The sequence below is a fragment of the Danio rerio genome, chromosome 13 (assembly GCF_049306965.1).
Source record: "Danio rerio strain Tuebingen ecotype United States chromosome 13, GRCz12tu, whole genome shotgun sequence".
Classification (NCBI taxonomy): Eukaryota; Metazoa; Chordata; class Actinopteri; order Cypriniformes; family Danionidae; genus Danio; species Danio rerio.
In genome coordinates this window covers 54,180,001-54,198,282 of record NC_133188.1, presented here as the reverse complement: position 1 = coordinate 54,198,282, position 18,282 = coordinate 54,180,001, and the positions used below count along the sequence as shown (strand labels likewise).

The window sequence follows — 18,282 nt, the reverse complement described above, 5'->3', positions numbered from 1 at the left end:
TCAGGTCAGTAACCATTCTGTATACTGTCTAGAGCCTCTCGCACACTGGTCCCAGGCCAGCGGGCAGCCCTTATTGTTGAGCCCTGCCCATAATGAAATTAAACCTAGAAAAATTAAAAGATGAAACACAAAATACAGAAAACTGCTCATTTCCCGATATTTCTGACAGTGTGTAAGATCTCAAATATGGGTTTTTCTTTACTGCAGACGTTTGAAGATATCGACCTGTTTCACCTGATCGGTGTTGTCTGTGGATTGGCCATCTATAATCTCACTATAGTGGAGCTGAATTTCCCGCTAGCGCTGTATAAGAAACTGCTGAAGAAAACACCAACACTAGAGGACCTGAAGGAGCTCATGCCTGATGTGGGAAGGTGCGCTTTTATTCTCACAACACAAGAATACCTGCACAAAATAATCGAATTATCAGTCATGCTATATCTTCATTAATATATCTTAATAAGATGTTTTTTTCTGCAGTTATAAATAATGCAGTGCAATAAAGCACTCAAATTACTTAATTAAAAAGAGCTGGATTGATACAATTCTTGAGTTTTTTTCTTGACAACTTAATTTGTTTTTGTTCAATTTGTAAAAACTAATGTTGCCCCAACATGAATGAATTGTGTGCAACAAAGTTTATTCATTTAGATGCCAAATCAGATATTAATAGGCTTTATCATGGGTAAATCAAGCTATGCTTTATGTAAGAATATGCTTATCTAATATGTGTCTTTTCAGGAGTCTTCAGCAGCTGCTGGATTATACTGAAGAGGATTTGGAGGAAACCTTCTGCCTGAATTTCACAGTAAGACCCAGTGTTGTTTGCATGCAATCTCTCTCTTTGTAATAGTGCATCATAAAGTTTAACCAATTTGTTCAAGTGTAGTCATTTTGGCTTTGTAACTGCAGATCACAGAAGATAATTTTGGAGCCACAGAGGTAGTGGAACTGATCCCCAACGGGACCGACATCAGCGTCAACAAATCCAACAGGTGCTGCATAAACATTCACCCATCATGACTGTTGATTTAAGGGCACCTATTATGCAAAAATCACTTTTATTAGGGGTTTAAACACAGGTGTGTGTCAGCAGTGTGTGAATATCACCAGCCTCTAACACTCAACATTAATTAATAGGGGTGTAACGATTTATCGTTGTACGATTTATTGCGATGCAAAAATGTCTCGATATGCATCGTGGCGTTATGACGATTTGATTACGATATGACGTCCGTTTTCTCTTATTAGTTGAGCTGTCTGCACGTGAGCTACGTTCCACCTGCTGTCGCACGTGAGTTCAGATTGCAGCAGCAGTAATGTTTGCAGACCAAGATGAGTGGAGTTGAAATAGAGGATGGCCCATCCTCTCAAAATCAGACGTCTGGCAACATTTCAGTTGTACAGTCTTTGCTTTAGACTCGTCCGCTTTTTGACACGCATACTGGGTCAAACAGCCTAAGTTTTAAAGTCTTCACAGTGATTTACATACTTTGCACAGCGACATAGATACCTTCTAAATGTGCTGAAAGAGTCACATACTGTATTTATAAGGTACAATTCACCCTAAAATATCATTCTGTCTTCATATAATGATGTAGTGGCGGCCGCAAAATCACACATGACGTGAGCTGACCGTGAGCTGTTACTACAGAGGGTGGACTATGATAGACACGCGCGCGTCTGCTTCAGTGAACAGAACCTGCAGGTTGTGACTAACAGGTAATAAAGTAGTGAACAACATTCAGTGTGTGGAACAGAGTGATCGTTCAGGAGCCGCGTGGGAAGTATGAACAGCAGTGGAAATGAAACCGAAAGCATGCACATTATTTAAACAATCATATCGCATTTTAGAGTTATGATTACGACGAGCATGAACTCTTTTGAGTATAGAGGTACACAAAAATGCACGTCAACATGATACACTTGATAGCGCCGACATCAGCGACGCCGAGGAAATAGTAAACCTGCCTAAACTGCTGAAAAGAGTCACGACTGTCCTGTGTAATGAAAAGACGGCCACCCTGTCACTCATCATGCCCAACATGAAGACAGCCATCCATAAAAACCTCTCAGACAGATACACATCAGTTCAGGATTATTTTATAGAACTGCTGATTACCTGGAATTTTTTTTTGCACACACAAAAAACGCAAGTGACCAAGCAAAGCCTTAAGCTCTTACTGTTAAATTCAATTGAATTGAAAGCTTTTTTTTTTTTTGCACCTTTACTTAAATTGTTCCCTAATTTTGTCTCTGTCATTTCAATAATATTTTTAAGAAGTTTTTAAATTGTTTTATTTTCCAAAGACAGGCCTGTTTAATTTATTTTCTTAAAGAAGGTTCAGTTTAACAAGTTGAAACAAAAGAAATACATAAAAAATAGTTTACTTGGTAATTAAATTTTTTTTTTTAAATTTGCATTTCAGTTTAATTTTCAATTTTTATTCCAAATATCGTGATACATATTGAATCGTGAACATTATATCGTGATACACATTGTATCGTGAGCTGAGTGTAAATAAAAAAGACCCTTATTGCTATTAAAATGACATGCAATAATAAGTTATATGTCAATATAAATGTGGGCTGGGGCAATGGATCGCGATGCCGGCTCAGCATCGTTAAGTTTGTCGGCCATCGGCGATGGCTTAGTCTATCGGCCCAACCCTAGAAAGAACATTATTTAGTCTTCTGCCTCTCCCAGAATATAAAAATACATATAAACACATTTAGATCATTTACTTTAGTCAGTATTATTGAACTGTGAAGAGACTTTCAACCAGCACAACAACACATGTTTCTGAGCACAATCACCTGCAGCTTTAATTAAATCCTTATTTTCCACTGAGCGAAACATCATCCAACCGCTGCAGTGGAGTAGTGGAGGGGCACAAACAAAAAATATCATTCATAATAATGGAAAAATACAATTTTGAAACAAATTTCGTTTGGTATAATATTTATCTTAATTTTAATGTATTTTTTTTGTTGGTCAGTTATCTATAAACAAGAAAAACAACACATAAACCCAAACAACCTCAGATTATGTGCTTCAGGGTGAATGTTTGACCTGACCAAACGCTGTAATTCTCCATTCTCAGGCAGGAGTTTGTCAACGCTTATGTGGATTATATATTCAACAAGTCTGTGGCTCCTCAGTTCAGTGCTTTCTATGCTGGATTTCACAAAGTGTGTGGAGGGAAAGTCCTGGAGCTTTTCCAGCCCAGTGAACTGCAGGCCATGGTCATCGGAAACACCAACTATGACTGGAAGGAGCTGGAAAAGGTAGAGCTGAAGAGCTGAACGTGATGTTTATGTAAATCAGTGGTTTCTGAATCCAGTCATGGGTCACTTTAGTTTGAGGATTATGAGTATACTGTAAAAATATCCTTTAATAACTTATTATTTCAGTGTTTTGTGTTTATTTGTGCATTATGGGATGTTGATCTCTGCTCTGTGCACTTTTGATGTTGAAAATTCAATTCTACAATTTAACAAAGTGACTTTTATTGACATTTTAGTCGTTTGAAATAATATTATAATGTATAAGAAATTAATATCTAGAGAAATGAGTCTGTAAAATAACAGATAAGGTGCTGCAGTTTATGCTGCAGGTTTTTGTAGCATAATATACAACACCAACCCAGACAATATAGCACTGCACACTATTACACGTTTAATAAAGTCACTTTTTTATACTTTTCAACATCAAAAGTTGTTGGAGAAAAGATAAAACACCCATAATGCAATTCAAAAGTGTAAATAAATAAGAATAATAATTTAAAAAGGAAAACAATACGGTAAATTGTTAATTAATGGATACTTTTACTGTGCATTAATGAAAAACCGATACCAATTTGATGATAAAACAAATTATTGACCATTTTATTTATCAATAAAGGTTTATTTATTTGATTAGTTAATTACTTACAGGGCGGCACGGTGGCTCACTGGTTAGCACTGTGGACTTAACAAGAAGGTCCCTGGTTTGAGTCTTGACTGGGTCAGTTGGCATTTCTGTGTGGAGTTTGCATGTTCTCCCCGAGTTGGCGTGGGTTTTCTCTGGGTGCTCCGGTTTCCCCCACAGTCCAAACACATGCACTATAGGTGAACTGATGAACTAAACTGGCTGTAGTGTCTGAGTGTGTGTTTGTGTGTGAATGCGAGAGTGTATGGGTGTCTCCCAGTAATGGGTTGCGGCTGGAAGGGCATTCGCTGCGTAAAACTATAGAATAGTTAAATAGTTGGTGGTTCATTCCGCTGTGGTGACCTCTGATAAATCAGGGACAATGAATGAATTACTAACATTAAGCGTATTTCTTCCAGTTTTGGTCATTTTATTAGCATCACCTAACGGCAGAAAGTGGATTTACAGTTTCAATCAGGATGTCTGTTGTTGTTTTTTTCATACTGTTACGACCTTATTAAAGTCTAGGAGTTTTTGCTTAAAAGGTGTACCAACATTTGGTAAATAATATTAAATTAGAACTAATTAAAAAAGATAAACATGGAGAACACACTTTAATCCTCAGCCCCAGAGTGAAGAGTCAACACAAAGCTTAGAGAGATTTATCCTAAGAATTTATTTAATACAAATATAGGAATTTTAACAGAATCTAGATGTCAAAACCGAGTGAGTATAGCCTAAAACAACAAACAGAAAGCAGCTAACTAAAGTTTAGAGAACTAGCTTACCTAATGCAAAATCAAAGATGAAAATCAACAACAAACTTTCCTGAACTTCCTCTCTCAATCATGAACAGTCGAAAAGATAAACCAAATTAAATAAGGCACGCACGCTTTAGGCACACTTAGAAGTAAAGCTCAAATTAAATACACAAAATGATAAATAGAATTAAAGGCACAAAGTTTATTTGGCATTAAAGATTATTCCAACTACTGCAAAATCCAACCACTGCCTACACTTGTGAACAATATCAATACACAGCTATAAGTGAACAATATCACAAATCCAACTGTTGCACTTAAGAGCTGGCGAGAAGCGTTCCTCAGCTCACTAGCTTCAGAAGCCAGTATTTATAGCCAAACCACTCCGATTCAGGCAGGTTCATAATGATTCGCAGCTGGGAGCTAAATTCAATTCAATTCAGCATTATTTGTATAGCGCTTTTACAATGTAGATTGTGTCAAAGCAGCTTCACATAAATGGTCATAGTAACTGGAACAGGGTAGTTCAGTTTTTAGTGTTTAAGTTCAGTTCAGTTTAGCTCAGTTCAGTGTGATTTAAATCATTACTGAGAGTCCAAACACTGAAGAGCAAATTCATTGATGGGTAGCTCTACCGATCCCAAACCATGCAAGCTAGAGGCGACAGCGGAGAGGGAAAAAAAACTTCACCGATTGGAGAGTAAAGAAAAAAATCCTTGAGAGAAACCAGACTCAGTTGGGCACGACCCTATTTATTTCTCCGCTGGCCAAAAGTCTTGTGCAGAGCTGCAGTCTCAGCGACGGAGGCTGGAAGCTGGCCTCAGCGAAGACTCATCTGTCCCTGGAGCGTCACTGGAATCAGTCTCATGCTCTCCACTCCTCCATGACCAGCGCAGCAGCAGCTCAGGATATGGCCTGGTCCTGGATATGGAAACCTTGGGATCATCTCGTCGCTGGTCTTGGATCCAATCAGTGACTCTGCATAGTCGGAGGGCCTCGGGATGAGTATCCCCTGGTGAAAATGGAAAGAAAAAAAAAAAAGAAATAACCTGAGAGCCGGGGAGAGATAGAGAGAGCAGGGTGGAGCACAACACAATATGCAAGGTCTACACACAAAATAGTTTTGGCTGTAACAATGCAAAGGTAAAAATTTGTGCATTCTACAATACAAAATGTCACACAAAAAAGCTTAATTATATTTTAATATATGTATAAAACTTCAACCAACCAATTTTTGTTCATTTAAAAACCTGCCCATCATTGTTTATTTAATTTAGTTAACTTCACGCATGTGGTACAGATGAGCTAAACTACCCCAAAACCAGTCATAAGTGCACATACATTTATTTAAAATTGAGTTTATATATATAATCTGAACTCTGAATATATAATAATTAACAAAGAATAGTGCAATGTTTGACTGAGACACAAAACAAAGAAATATCTGAAATTCTAGGTAAATCTCAACCAATCAGCTTTTGTTCATTTAAAATCTGGCTATAATTTTTTATTCAGTCTCCTTTGGCTTAGTCCCTTGTTGATCAGGGCTCGCCACAGCTGAATGAACCGCCAACTGTTCCAGCATATGTTTTACACAGCGGATGGCCTTCCAGCTGCAACCCAGTACAGGGAAACACCCATACACACTCTTTAACACAAACACTCATACACTAGGGCCGGTTTAGTTCATCAATTCCCCTATAGCGCATGTGTTTGGACTGTGGGGGAAACCGGAGCACCCGGAGGAAACCCACGCCAACATGAGGAGAACCAGTGAACTTCTTGCTGTGAGGTGACAGTGCTAACCACTGAGCCACCATTTGGCCTTTATTTTATTTTATTTTATGTTATTTTATTTTACAATATGATGTGGATATTTTTTTATCGTAATCTTTATTCAGTTGTTGCAATTATTAAAAACAACTGATCTTTAAAATTATTTTCTACTGGGTTTTTTTTTTTGTGAAGGATTATTAAAATCGGGGTATTGTTACAAACACCATATATTACAATGTTTATAATATTTTATAATAATGTTTTAAACATCAATATTCTTATAAATATTATATTGTATTATTATATTAATCATATGAAGAGTTCAGATGCAAAAACCTCTATATGACGACTGAAATTTCCATCATAAATAAACATTTTTCTCAGATTGCTTTGTTTAAGTTGAGATATTTCACTTTGAAGAGCAGGAAAAGGACTTGTTCTCCGCTATAAACGTCATATTATTGAACATACACAGTAATATACATGCACATACAGGAGCCTGATAAAGCTGCGCTCATTTCAGAGAAAAATGTAGAGGTTTTTGCATCTAAACTCTTTATATATTTACAAACAATATATATATATAAGGTTTATAATAATGTTTTAAACATTAATAATATTATAAACGTTATAATATTAAAATGTTATATCTTTAAAATATTGTTACAAACATGTATAATAATGTTTAAACATTAATATTCTTATAAATATTATATTGTATTATTATATTAAACATCATTTCAAACAATACATATTATAAGGTTTATGATAACATTTTATAATGTTTTAAGCATTAATATTAATATCGGGGTCTCCTGGAAAAAACAGTGTTGCGAATGCAGATAATTTAAGTGCGCGCATGTGTGTGTTAGTGGGTGTGCACATGTGTGTAATGTTCTGATACTGTTCAGTGTTAATGTGCAACTCTATTGATCTTCAGAGCACCGAGTATAAGGGCGAGTACTGGGCTGATCATCCCACCATCAAGATATTCTGGGAGGTTTTTCACGAGCTGCCTTTGGAGAAGAAGAAACAGTTCCTGTGTAAGTCAATCCTTTTGGAGTTTAGATTACTGAATACTCCTCGTTGGCCCCAAAAAATAAATTTAATAATAATAATAATTAAATAATTTTAAAAAATCTGAAACTTCTCTACATTTTTGCGGCATTTGTTTGATTTTTGTTAAATTCAGCAGTTGCAGAATCACAAAATTCCTACAACATCCATTATTTTCTATTTTCTTTTCATTGTGTGTGTTGAAAATTCTGATTTTTAATCAGTGAAAGTCCCTGTTTCATAAATTATAATATACCCACGAATCTCCCAATGGATATCAATGTAAATCTGTGTACACTCACCGGCCATTTTATTAGGTACACCTTAGTAGTTTTACTTTTTTACAAGTTCCCCATTTGCCTTATTGGATTGAGTTCTGGTGACTGTGTGGGCCATTTGAGTACAGTGAACTCTTTGTCGTGGTTAAGAAACCAGTCTGAGATGATTGAGCTTTATGACATGGTGCATTATCCTGCTGGAAGTAGCCATCAGAAGATGGAGACACTGTGCTCATAAAGAGATGGACATGGTCAGCAGCAATACTCAGGTAGGCTGTGGTGTTGGCACAATGCTCAGTTGGTACTAATGAGCCCAAAGTGTGCAAGAAAATCTCCCCCACACCAATACACCACCACCAGCAGCCTGAACCGCTGATACAAGGCAGGATGGATCCATGCTTTCATGTTGTTAAGGCCAAATTGTGAGCCGAGCATCTGAATGTGTCAGCAGAAATGGAGACTCAGAGCAGCAACGTTTCTCCAATCTTCTATTGTCCAGTTTTGGTGAGCCTGTGTGAATTGTAGCCTCATTTTCCTGTTCTCAGCTGACAGGAGCGGCACCCGGTGTGCTCTTCTGCTGCTGTAGCCCATCCGCCTCAAGGTTGGACGTGTTGTGTGTTCCGCGGTGACCTTCAGCAGACTTTCTGCAGACAAGGCATTTGCCCCCACAGAACTGCCGCTCACTGGATATTTACTCTTTGTCAGAGCATTCTCTGTAAACCCTAGAGATGGTTGTGCGTGAAAATCCCAGTAGATCAGCAGTTTCTGAAATACTCTGAGCAGCCCGTTTGGCACCAACAACCATGCCACATTCAAAGTCTCTTAAATCCTCTTTCTTCACCATTCTGATGCTCACTTTGAACTGCAACAGATCATCCTGACCATGTCTGCATGCTTAAATGCATTGAGTCGCTGCCATGTGATTGGCTTATTAAAAATGTACATTAACAAGCAGTTGGACAGGTGTACCTAATAAAGTGGCCGGTCAATGTAAGTTACAATACTTCAAAAACATAATCAGTTGATAATTACATTGTTAAAATTATATTTAAATAAAATTTCTAATTCTTTTGTCTGAAAACTTGAAAAAGTTTTAGTGTACCTAATAAAGTGGCCGGTGTACCTAATAAAGTGGCCGGTCAGTGTAAGTTACATTACTTAAAAAACATAATCAGTTGATAATTGCATTGTTAAAATTATATTTAAATAACATTTCTAATTACTTTGTCTGAAAACTTGAACTTAAAATTACTCAAAAAATAATTTAATGACTTTCCTCAATGCTACAAAATGCACATAAATCTCAGTCCATAGAGCAGGGGTCACCAAACTTGTTCCTGGAGGGCCGGTGTCCTGCAGATTTTAGCTCCAACCCTAATCAAACACACCTGAACAAGCTAATCAAGGTCTTGCTTGGTATACTTGAACCAATCAGGCAGGTGTGTTGAGGCGAGTTGCAGCTAAACTCAGCAGGGCACCAGATCTCCAGGACCGAGATTGGTGACCCCTGCCATAGACAGTAGAATTGAAACTCTTTATATTCAAGACATTTTAATTCAACACTTTTAACCCTAAAATTTAAACTACATATCTCAAAACAGTGTTTCAAATTAATGTATTCATATTTCATACATCCCATGTTGGCATTCATTTCTAAAATATGTCATTTGTTTTTTAAGCATGTGCAGTTGTCGGACAAATAAAACCTTCTTTAGTTGATTAATGAATTATGCAAAATATTTGCATAACAAAAATATATGTATATACATTTCCTCTGCTTCCCTGAATGTAAACCGTATATTGTCATGAACTAATGTCTCAATTCTTTCCTTAAGCATATGCAGTTGTCTTGATTCATGTTTGTATGTGTGCAGTGTTCCTGACAGGCAGTGATCGTATCCCCATTCTGGGCATGAAGAGTCTGGCTCTGGTGATTCAGCCGACTGCAGGAGGAGAGCAGTATTTCCCAGTGGCACACACATGCTTTAACCTGCTGGATCTGCCCAAATACACCAGCAAAAACACAATGCAGGAGAAGCTGCTGCACGCCATTGAACACAACCAGGGCTTTAACCTGGTCTGATGAGCTGAGGTAAAACACACAGCATTTACTGAGACACTGCTGCTGCTTTAAAACATTAGCACATCTGCATCTGAATAATCCTCACAGCTGAAATAAAGAAACTAAAGTCCCAGAGGGGCTCAAACATCTTACCAGTATGTGGATGTCAAGATTTTGTTACTTACTCACTGTTGGGGGAATTTCATGTTTTGTTTGTTTTTTTTCGCCTATTTTCTGTCAGTCCTGTACGACTTAACAATGTTAATATTAATAAATAAATGTTGATATTAATTCATAATTATCATATTACTAGAATATTATATTATTATAAGTATGCATATATTAATGTTAATATAAAAATTACATGTTTTATATAATACATGTATTATAATGTTTATAATTTATTTATATATATATATATATATATATATATATATATATATATATATATATATATATATATATATATACACTTGTATGTATATTTGTGTGTGTGTGTATATGTCATTTTAAGTTTGTAATAATATACTTATATGATGTTGTAAAAAAAAAAAAAAATATATATATATATATATATATATATATATATATATATATATATATATATATATATATATATATATATATATATACAATTTAACATTACCAATAATAACTGTTGTTTGTGATAATATTTTGTTTTAAACATTAATATTATTATAAATGTTTAAATATTACAATATAATATATCTAAAATATTGTTACAAACACCATATATTACAATGTTTATAATATGTTTATAATAATGTTGTAAACATTAATATTCTTATCAATATTTTATTATATTAAACATATAATTACAAACATTATATATTATAAGGTTTATAGTAATATTTTGTTTTAAACATTAATGTTATTATAAACTTTATATTACAATATAATATTTAAAAAATATTGTTACAAGCATTATATATTACGTTTATAATATTTTATAATAATGTTTTAAACATCAATATTCTTATAAATATTATATTGTATTATTATATTAATCATATGAAGAGTTCAGATGCAAAAACCTCTATATGACGACTGAAATTTCCATCATAAATGAACATTTTTCTCAGCCTGGTTTGTTTAAGTTGAGATATTTCACTTTGAAGACCAGGAAAAGGACTTGTTCTCTGCTATAAACGTAATATTATTGAACATACACAGTAATATACATGCACATACAGGAGCCTGATAAAGCTGCGCTCATTTCAGAGAAAAATGTAGAGGTTTTTGCATCTAAACTCTTTATATAATTACGAACAATATATATTATAAGGTTTATAATAATGTTTATAACATTAATAATATTATAAACGTTATAATATTAAAATGTTATATCTTTAAAATATTGTTACAAACATGTATAATAATGTTTAAACATTAATATTCTTATAAATATTATATTGTATTATTATATTAAACATCATTTCAAACAATACATATTATAAGGTTTATGATAATATTTTATAATGTTTTAAGCATTAATATTATTATAAACTTTATAATACAATATATCTTTAAAATAGCATTACAAACATTATAAAATACAAGGTTTATGATCATATTTTACACATAATACTCATATAAACATTATAATATTTCAATATAGTAATATGTTTAATATATTATATTGTCATTTTATAATATGTTTTATAATTATAACATTATAATATAATATAGATTTAGCTATTTCCTCAAGGATGCTCAAATAGCATATAACAATAGCTGTATCCATCATTACCATTAGGAACGTTATGTATTATATTTAATTTTTTATGTATTTTTTATTTTTATGTATTATATATAATGTTTGTTGAAAGTGCATTAACTACTGGTAAAATGCATAAGCTATTATGCTATTAAGTGTGTTAGTTTATGTCATGGGTGTCAAACTGGATTCCTGGAGGGCCACAGCTCTGCCCAGTTTTGCTCTAACCCTAATTAAACACAGCTGATCTTAATGATCAACACTACTAGAGACTATTAAGCAGGTGTGAGTTGGAGGTGGTTGGAGCTTGACTGTGCAGAGCCCTCCAGAAATTATGTTTGAGACTACTGGTATATGTAGAAATGAGGCAAAAATGAATAAATGCTAATATTTATTATTAGCATATGATCCTGTTGTAATGTAATCAGCTCTAAAAGTCCTTAGTGTTTAGTTTTGTTACAAATAAAATCATTTTATTCTTTATTTTACTCTAAAAGTACCGATAAGTTGATATACTGTGGTGATTTGGCACGCTATTTTGAATGAAACGCATAAAGATTATCATTAGTAATTCAGATTTTGTTCAAGGAAAGTTGTGTGTGTGGCTCACAGACCTCCTCTGTGTCACGTGCCTTAACTTAAAGCAACAACACGCATCGATTGTTTTCAGACATTGAGTAAACAGCTAATTCTGAGAGCTTTCCTTGTCCAAGTTATGAAGTATCAGGGATTGTCTGAAAATAAATCAGATTATTGTGGCCTAAAATGACTCAATTTACTGCAATATTTGAGGCGTTTTCATTTATTATTATTAGTTTTTACTTTACTCTTTTGACCTAATAAGCATTGGACTTCAATTTAAATATGAAAACAGAGGGAAAGTGTTTCCCTCGCACCTAAAAAACAACACACATTGATAGTTTTCAGTTGTTCTTGTGTTCAACTCTCAGATATTATTGAGTAAGTAGCAAAATCTGAGATCAGCAGCAGAAAACTGGTGAAAAGTGAATGTGTTCAGTGGCGATACAAAGCCGCACAGGTATTAAGATGTTTGCATGAGCTCAAAAAAAGCCACTAATACAGTTTCTGAGTAATAAATGTATGAGCAAGTTCAATAATAAGCGAGTGATAAACTCAGTCAAGGTGCAGGACATTCATTATTAGTCTTAATGCACTTGTTTTGCGGTGAGTGTGTGTGTGTGTGAGAGTGTGTGTGTGTGTGTTGAGACACATGGAGGCAATGAAACAAATGCTGACGTTTTTCTTGTGTCTGTAAATTGTAAATAAATACAATATTTTCTAGTCATGATGTTATTGTTTTTGTTTTGTATGTGTGTTTTGGTGGTTTAATGAGATCACCGCCATCTTTTTCCTGCCTTAAAGGTGCTGTATGTAAGTTTTTGACTCTACTAAAGCATAAAAACACCATAGTATGTTTGCAGATATTCAGAAACATGCTCCGTGAACATTCTTGTTTACCTGTAAAACAATGCTGAAGTCAGACATTCTGCTTTGAGTATGTGCGTTGCATGCTGGGATGTTTGTCTTTGTTTTGGTCCCTTTAACCCGCCCCAATGCCAGTTTAGCCAATTATATTTCAGCACACCAGGTTGCCTTTATAGAAGAAATAGCATTGCATTTATTCATTCCCTCACCGAAATGCAACCTGCGATGGACAGTAGCAGACACTGAAATGAGATGCAGATTCAGAGTTCCACGTGAGGTTATTAATTAGCAGATAATGTAAATACCAGGGTCCCCGCGGGATCTTAAAAAGTATTAAAGTCTTAAATTAAAAAATCGAAATTTATGGCTTTAAAAAGTCTTAAATTTGCTGTTCTAGGTCTTAAATATTTTTGCACAGGTCTTATTTTTGCGATGTCCATGTAACGCTACATCTAATGCTCATTTAAATTATTTTTGATGTTGTTGCTAGGTTTTTGTGGTGTTGTAGTTCATTATTTCACTAGTCCAATTGTAATTTGCGGTATTACAACTACAAAAAAGTCAGCTTGCAATAGCCAATCAGCTTTCTGTTATTAAATGTGACGTCATCGCTGTGTTTGCGGAAGTTCGCTTTGAGTGCGCGCGACATGATTTCGGCTGGCAGAGTATGCCGTTATTTCACTGACAAATGTCGCGAGCGCAGTTTTATAAGTCGGGAGCGTTGTAATGCGAGAGAGCGAAATTTAAATAACTTTATTTTACCCCTAATTTTGTGCTTTTACATTTTCTCTCGCATGTTTTTGATATTGCGATATAGGTCTTAAATTTAATACTTAATGGTCTTAAAAAGGTCTTAAAAGGTCTTAAATTTGACATTATGATATCTGCAGAGACCCTGTAACCTCGTGTCCTAACAATTTGCTATGTGACTAGATCTGCAGTGATGAGCAGTTTGGTTGTTTGCACCAGACGAAGCACGACAGAAATGTAAATACAGCCATTCAGAGGCACAGAATAGTGCACTCACTGCACTCCAGTGAAAATAAGGTTTACAATCTAATGAACACATATTAAACCTCTTTACCATGATTAAATGTAGATGCTGAATCACTGATATGTGTTGGTTTGCTCTGAATCACAGTTCTGAAGTTCAGTCTCAATCCGTTTGTTATTTTCCAGATCTGAGGTGAACTATTTGATGCTGCGTTCATTAGTACGGCAATAAATGTCATGTAAAATGACATTCACACTCACTTATTTAGCATTTAACACTGAATAAAGCACATGAGCTGTACCTGAGCTGATCATTGTCAGTGTCCCGTTGTTTCGACATCTTCGACACAGGGGGCAGAACACTCAAACTAATCTAACAAAATTAATCTAAACTAAAACAAATCTAACAGGAAGGTCTAAAGGCTCCATTTAGAATCACACAACAACCATCATAGCATTTTCTTTAAGCCAACGAAGTTTAACAAGTAAACTCGGATCACCACAGTAAACCTGAGATAATAAATCACCAAATAGCCTCGGCATTCCAAGAACACAAATTGCGTGGAGCACAACGGTACGCCGAGGCAGAGCGCACACCACACACTGATCTGTCAGATCTTTAAATCCTTGCAGCTCCTTGGGGCATTGGTGGAACTGGCATAGTCATAATAATGATGGACAGATAACTGAACCAATAAGAAACCTAAGAGTGGAGTAAGAAGCGGAGAGGAGGGTGTGGAAAATAAATACACAATAAAATCAACATCGAACTTAACAAGCTACAAGAAGTAGCAGCTCTTCTAAAATATAAATTTCAGGTGTTGGTTAGGACAAAAACTCCTTTTTAATAGGAAATATATTCCTTCTATTGTGTGCCATTGCTTTTATTTAGAAAACGGTTCAAATCAGCCTTTAGGCTTCATACTCAGGCACATTCGCGTCAAGCTGGCAACCTGCGCTTCTGTGGAGTCGAGTGAAAGTGTGTAGTGATCCAGGAGTGCAATACCTAGTTCAGCCACTGGGTGTCCAACTTACATACTGCACCTTAAAAAGGTTTTTCCACAGGTCATCGAGTTTCTGCAATAGTTTTAAAAGGTTTATTTTAATCTAGACATTGAAAACAGGGAATTTTTTATTTTTTTTCTGTCTAACTGAATAGAGTATCATGGATTTTCTCGCATTTTTCTGATCATTGTGGCCTAAAATGTACTACGATATTTGGGGATTTGTTCAAGAACTATTAAAAAGTTTTTCCACAGCTCATAGAATATCTGGAATATCATGGAATTTTAAAAGGTTTATTCTAATCTAGTGTAGGCATTAAAGATCAGGCAGTTTTAATATATATATATATATATATATATATATATATATATATATATATATATATATATATATATATATATATATATATATATATATATATATATATATATATATATTCATTCTATCATTCATATTTCCTTCAACCAAAACCCTGCTCACATTGTGAGATTTCAGCCTCGGTTTTCTCATCTGAGACAAATTTGAGAAATCCTGGAAGATTCCTGAAACCCTGGGCTAAAATCTGTGATCTTTGATCGCTGGTTTGAAATGTTCACAGACAGCCGCTTAGTGCTCGTTGCGATCAGATTTCTCCTCTGATGGGAGTTCTGAGATTTCAGACACTTTCCTGCAGTTTGACAAAAGCTGCGATGAGCGTCAGTCCAACCAATAGGAGCTCCGAATTTGATGACGCAATTCATCGGCAATTCAAATGAGCGCGGAGAAATGTCAACCCTGACTTTTCCTTTCTGGATTTATTATTGAGACACGCCGTGTGCAAAATTGCCACTACATATTAGCTGTTTCTCAATTCCAAGAGCGCAGAGAACGGACTTGCTTTCTTGTGAAGACCGGTCTTGTCAGGCGTCCTCGGAAGAACGAACTCAGGAGACCGGGAGAACAGAGAGCGAGAGTGTCCTGTGAGAAATGAGATACTGTGTTCTTCCTGATGGTCATGTGACCTTCACGCGTTTTTAATGGTAAACTATGTAAACATTACAGCATTCATACGATTTATTGTTTTTGCCCTGTTCAGTATATTTACTATGCATATAGACCTTACACATATATGTTGCACAAGACAAATCAAACAGATTTTGATATAAATTTAGGCAAATAAACACCCTTAATGTGTTTATTCCTTTATTAAGATGTTCATGGTGTATATTCACCCTTTCATTTAGGGCAACTCCTGATGTAAATAAGTCATATCTCTGAACTTCAATAATAAATCTATACAAAATGCAGCGCTTCCCACCTCCAGTCGCAATGACTTTTGGGACTTCTAGTGCAACTTCAGTGCTCAAGTCTGCATCGGTGCATCTTTGATATCAAGATCACATCCGGGAAGTTTCACGTGTCCTCTGTTCTTGCGGTTTTGAGTATTGTAACTGAACTTTGGCAGCTGATGATGACGTTACATGAGAACACGAGGACGCAAGACCGCCGAAGAACGCATATTGAGAAACAGCCATGGTTAACATTAGCTGTGAGGACTCATTTCAGAACGCAAGATCCTGAAAGTGTCACTCGTGGATGACGTCAAACTCCTGCCGCGTTTTCTTTCGTGTTTGTCGCGTCTTCATTGTCGTTCAGTTTGACTTTATGACAGCTGAGATCTTACAGAGCCATGTTCCTGCAGTCTGACATGCTACATTCATTGATGATTATAAAAAAAATCCCAGTGTGAGCCGACCTTTAGTCCTTTAAATATTAGTGGTCGCCACAGTGGAATGAACCACCAACTATATATTTTACACAGCGGATGTTTTTCCAGCCGGAATCCAGTACTGGGAAACACCCATACACACTCATTTACACACACACTCGTACACTACAGGCCAGTTTAGTTCATCAGTTCCTCTATAGCGCATGTGTTTGGACTGTGGGGGAAACAGGAGCACCCGGAGAAAACCCATGCCAACACGGGGAGAACATGCAAACTCCACACAGAAACTGCCCCAGCCGGGACTCGAACCAGAGACCTTCTTTCTGTGATGTGACAGTGCTAACCACTGAGCCATCTTTATATTTGTGTATAATTTGGCCAGTCTGGTGGCCAGTATTCATTGATTGCACACCAGTAGGAGCAGTAAAATATTGCAATGCACACAACATTATGGGTGACATCAGAGTTCAAGAGAGGACACGTTGTTGTTGTGCATCTCGCTGGAGTATCTGTGACCAAGACAGCAAGTGTTTGTGATTATCAAGAGCCGCGGTGTCCAGAGTAATCTCAGCTAACCACCAAGAAGAAGACCCACATCCAACAGGACTAACTGGATGCGGGAGGAAGCTGTCTAAGGGTGCTTTCACACCTACACTTTTGTTTCGGAACGTGTCTCGTTTGCCCAGTTAGCGCGGTTCGATTGGCATATGTGAACAGGGCAATCGCGCTCTGTTCCGCGCCAAAGTAATCGCTCCGAGATCGCTTGAGTGAGGTGGTCTCGGCTCGATTGAAACGAACCCTGGAGCGGTTCGATTGCAGTGAGAAAGCGAAGAGAGAATTATGAGTATGGCGGGAAGTTTCGCGAGTCTCCGGATGCCCGCAAACGAGTGATGATCTCCCGGTAATCTCTCGTCTCCCTCCCGGTCATCAAATAGGCATCGTCGCGCACCCTTCTCACCCCTCCCCACCGCATCTCTCCTTAGACACATCGCGCGCCAGCACCCTGTCGATCTCCATCAAACCGCCACCTCTCCTGACAGCTGAGCGGGACGCTGCAAAATAAACCCTGACACTCTGACCAATGTGAGGAGAGTTTACTCGCACGTGACTTGTTTTAGCTCTTTTGGTCCGATTAGAAACTTTGCAGTGTGAAAGCGAACCGTACCAAGAGCAAAGTGCAACAATGTAACAATTGTAATCTCTGTTTCGGAACAACTGAATCGATTCACAGGTGTGAAAGCAGCCTAAAAGGCATGTCCAGCTACTGACCCAGACTGTATCCAAAAACCTAAAACCACAGCTGCCAGACTCATTCATTCATTCATTTTTTTGTCGGCTTAGTCCCTTTATTAATCCGTGGTCGCCACAGCGGAATGAACCGCCAACTTATCCAGAAAGTTTTTACGCAGCGAATGCCCTTCCAGCCGCAACCCATCTCTGGGAAACATCCACACACACACTCATACACTAAGGACAATTTAGCCTACCCAATTCACCTGTACCGCATGTGTTTGGACTGTGGGGGAAACCGAAGCACCCGAAAGAAACC

The 18,282-nt window shown here is 36.5% G+C and overlaps 1 protein-coding gene across 2 annotated transcripts in view; it reads left to right on the top strand.

Annotated features, from left to right (window-relative positions):
* herc4 (HECT and RLD domain containing E3 ubiquitin protein ligase 4) overlaps positions 1-9,995 on the top strand; it is a 59,475-nt gene extending 49,480 nt beyond the window's left edge. For both annotated transcript variants that reach the window (XM_005173035.6, XM_068213120.2), the window contains 6 exons: positions 208-374; positions 742-808; positions 913-995; positions 3,105-3,288; positions 7,388-7,490; positions 9,656-9,995. In XM_005173035.6, the coding sequence (XP_005173092.2) occupies positions 208-374; positions 742-808; positions 913-995; positions 3,105-3,288; positions 7,388-7,490; positions 9,656-9,864 (813 nt within the window). In that variant the 3' untranslated portion in view covers positions 9,865-9,995. The remainder of the gene's footprint in view (positions 1-207; positions 375-741; positions 809-912; positions 996-3,104; positions 3,289-7,387; positions 7,491-9,655) is intronic.
* The last annotated feature ends 8,287 nt before the right edge of the window (positions 9,996-18,282 follow it).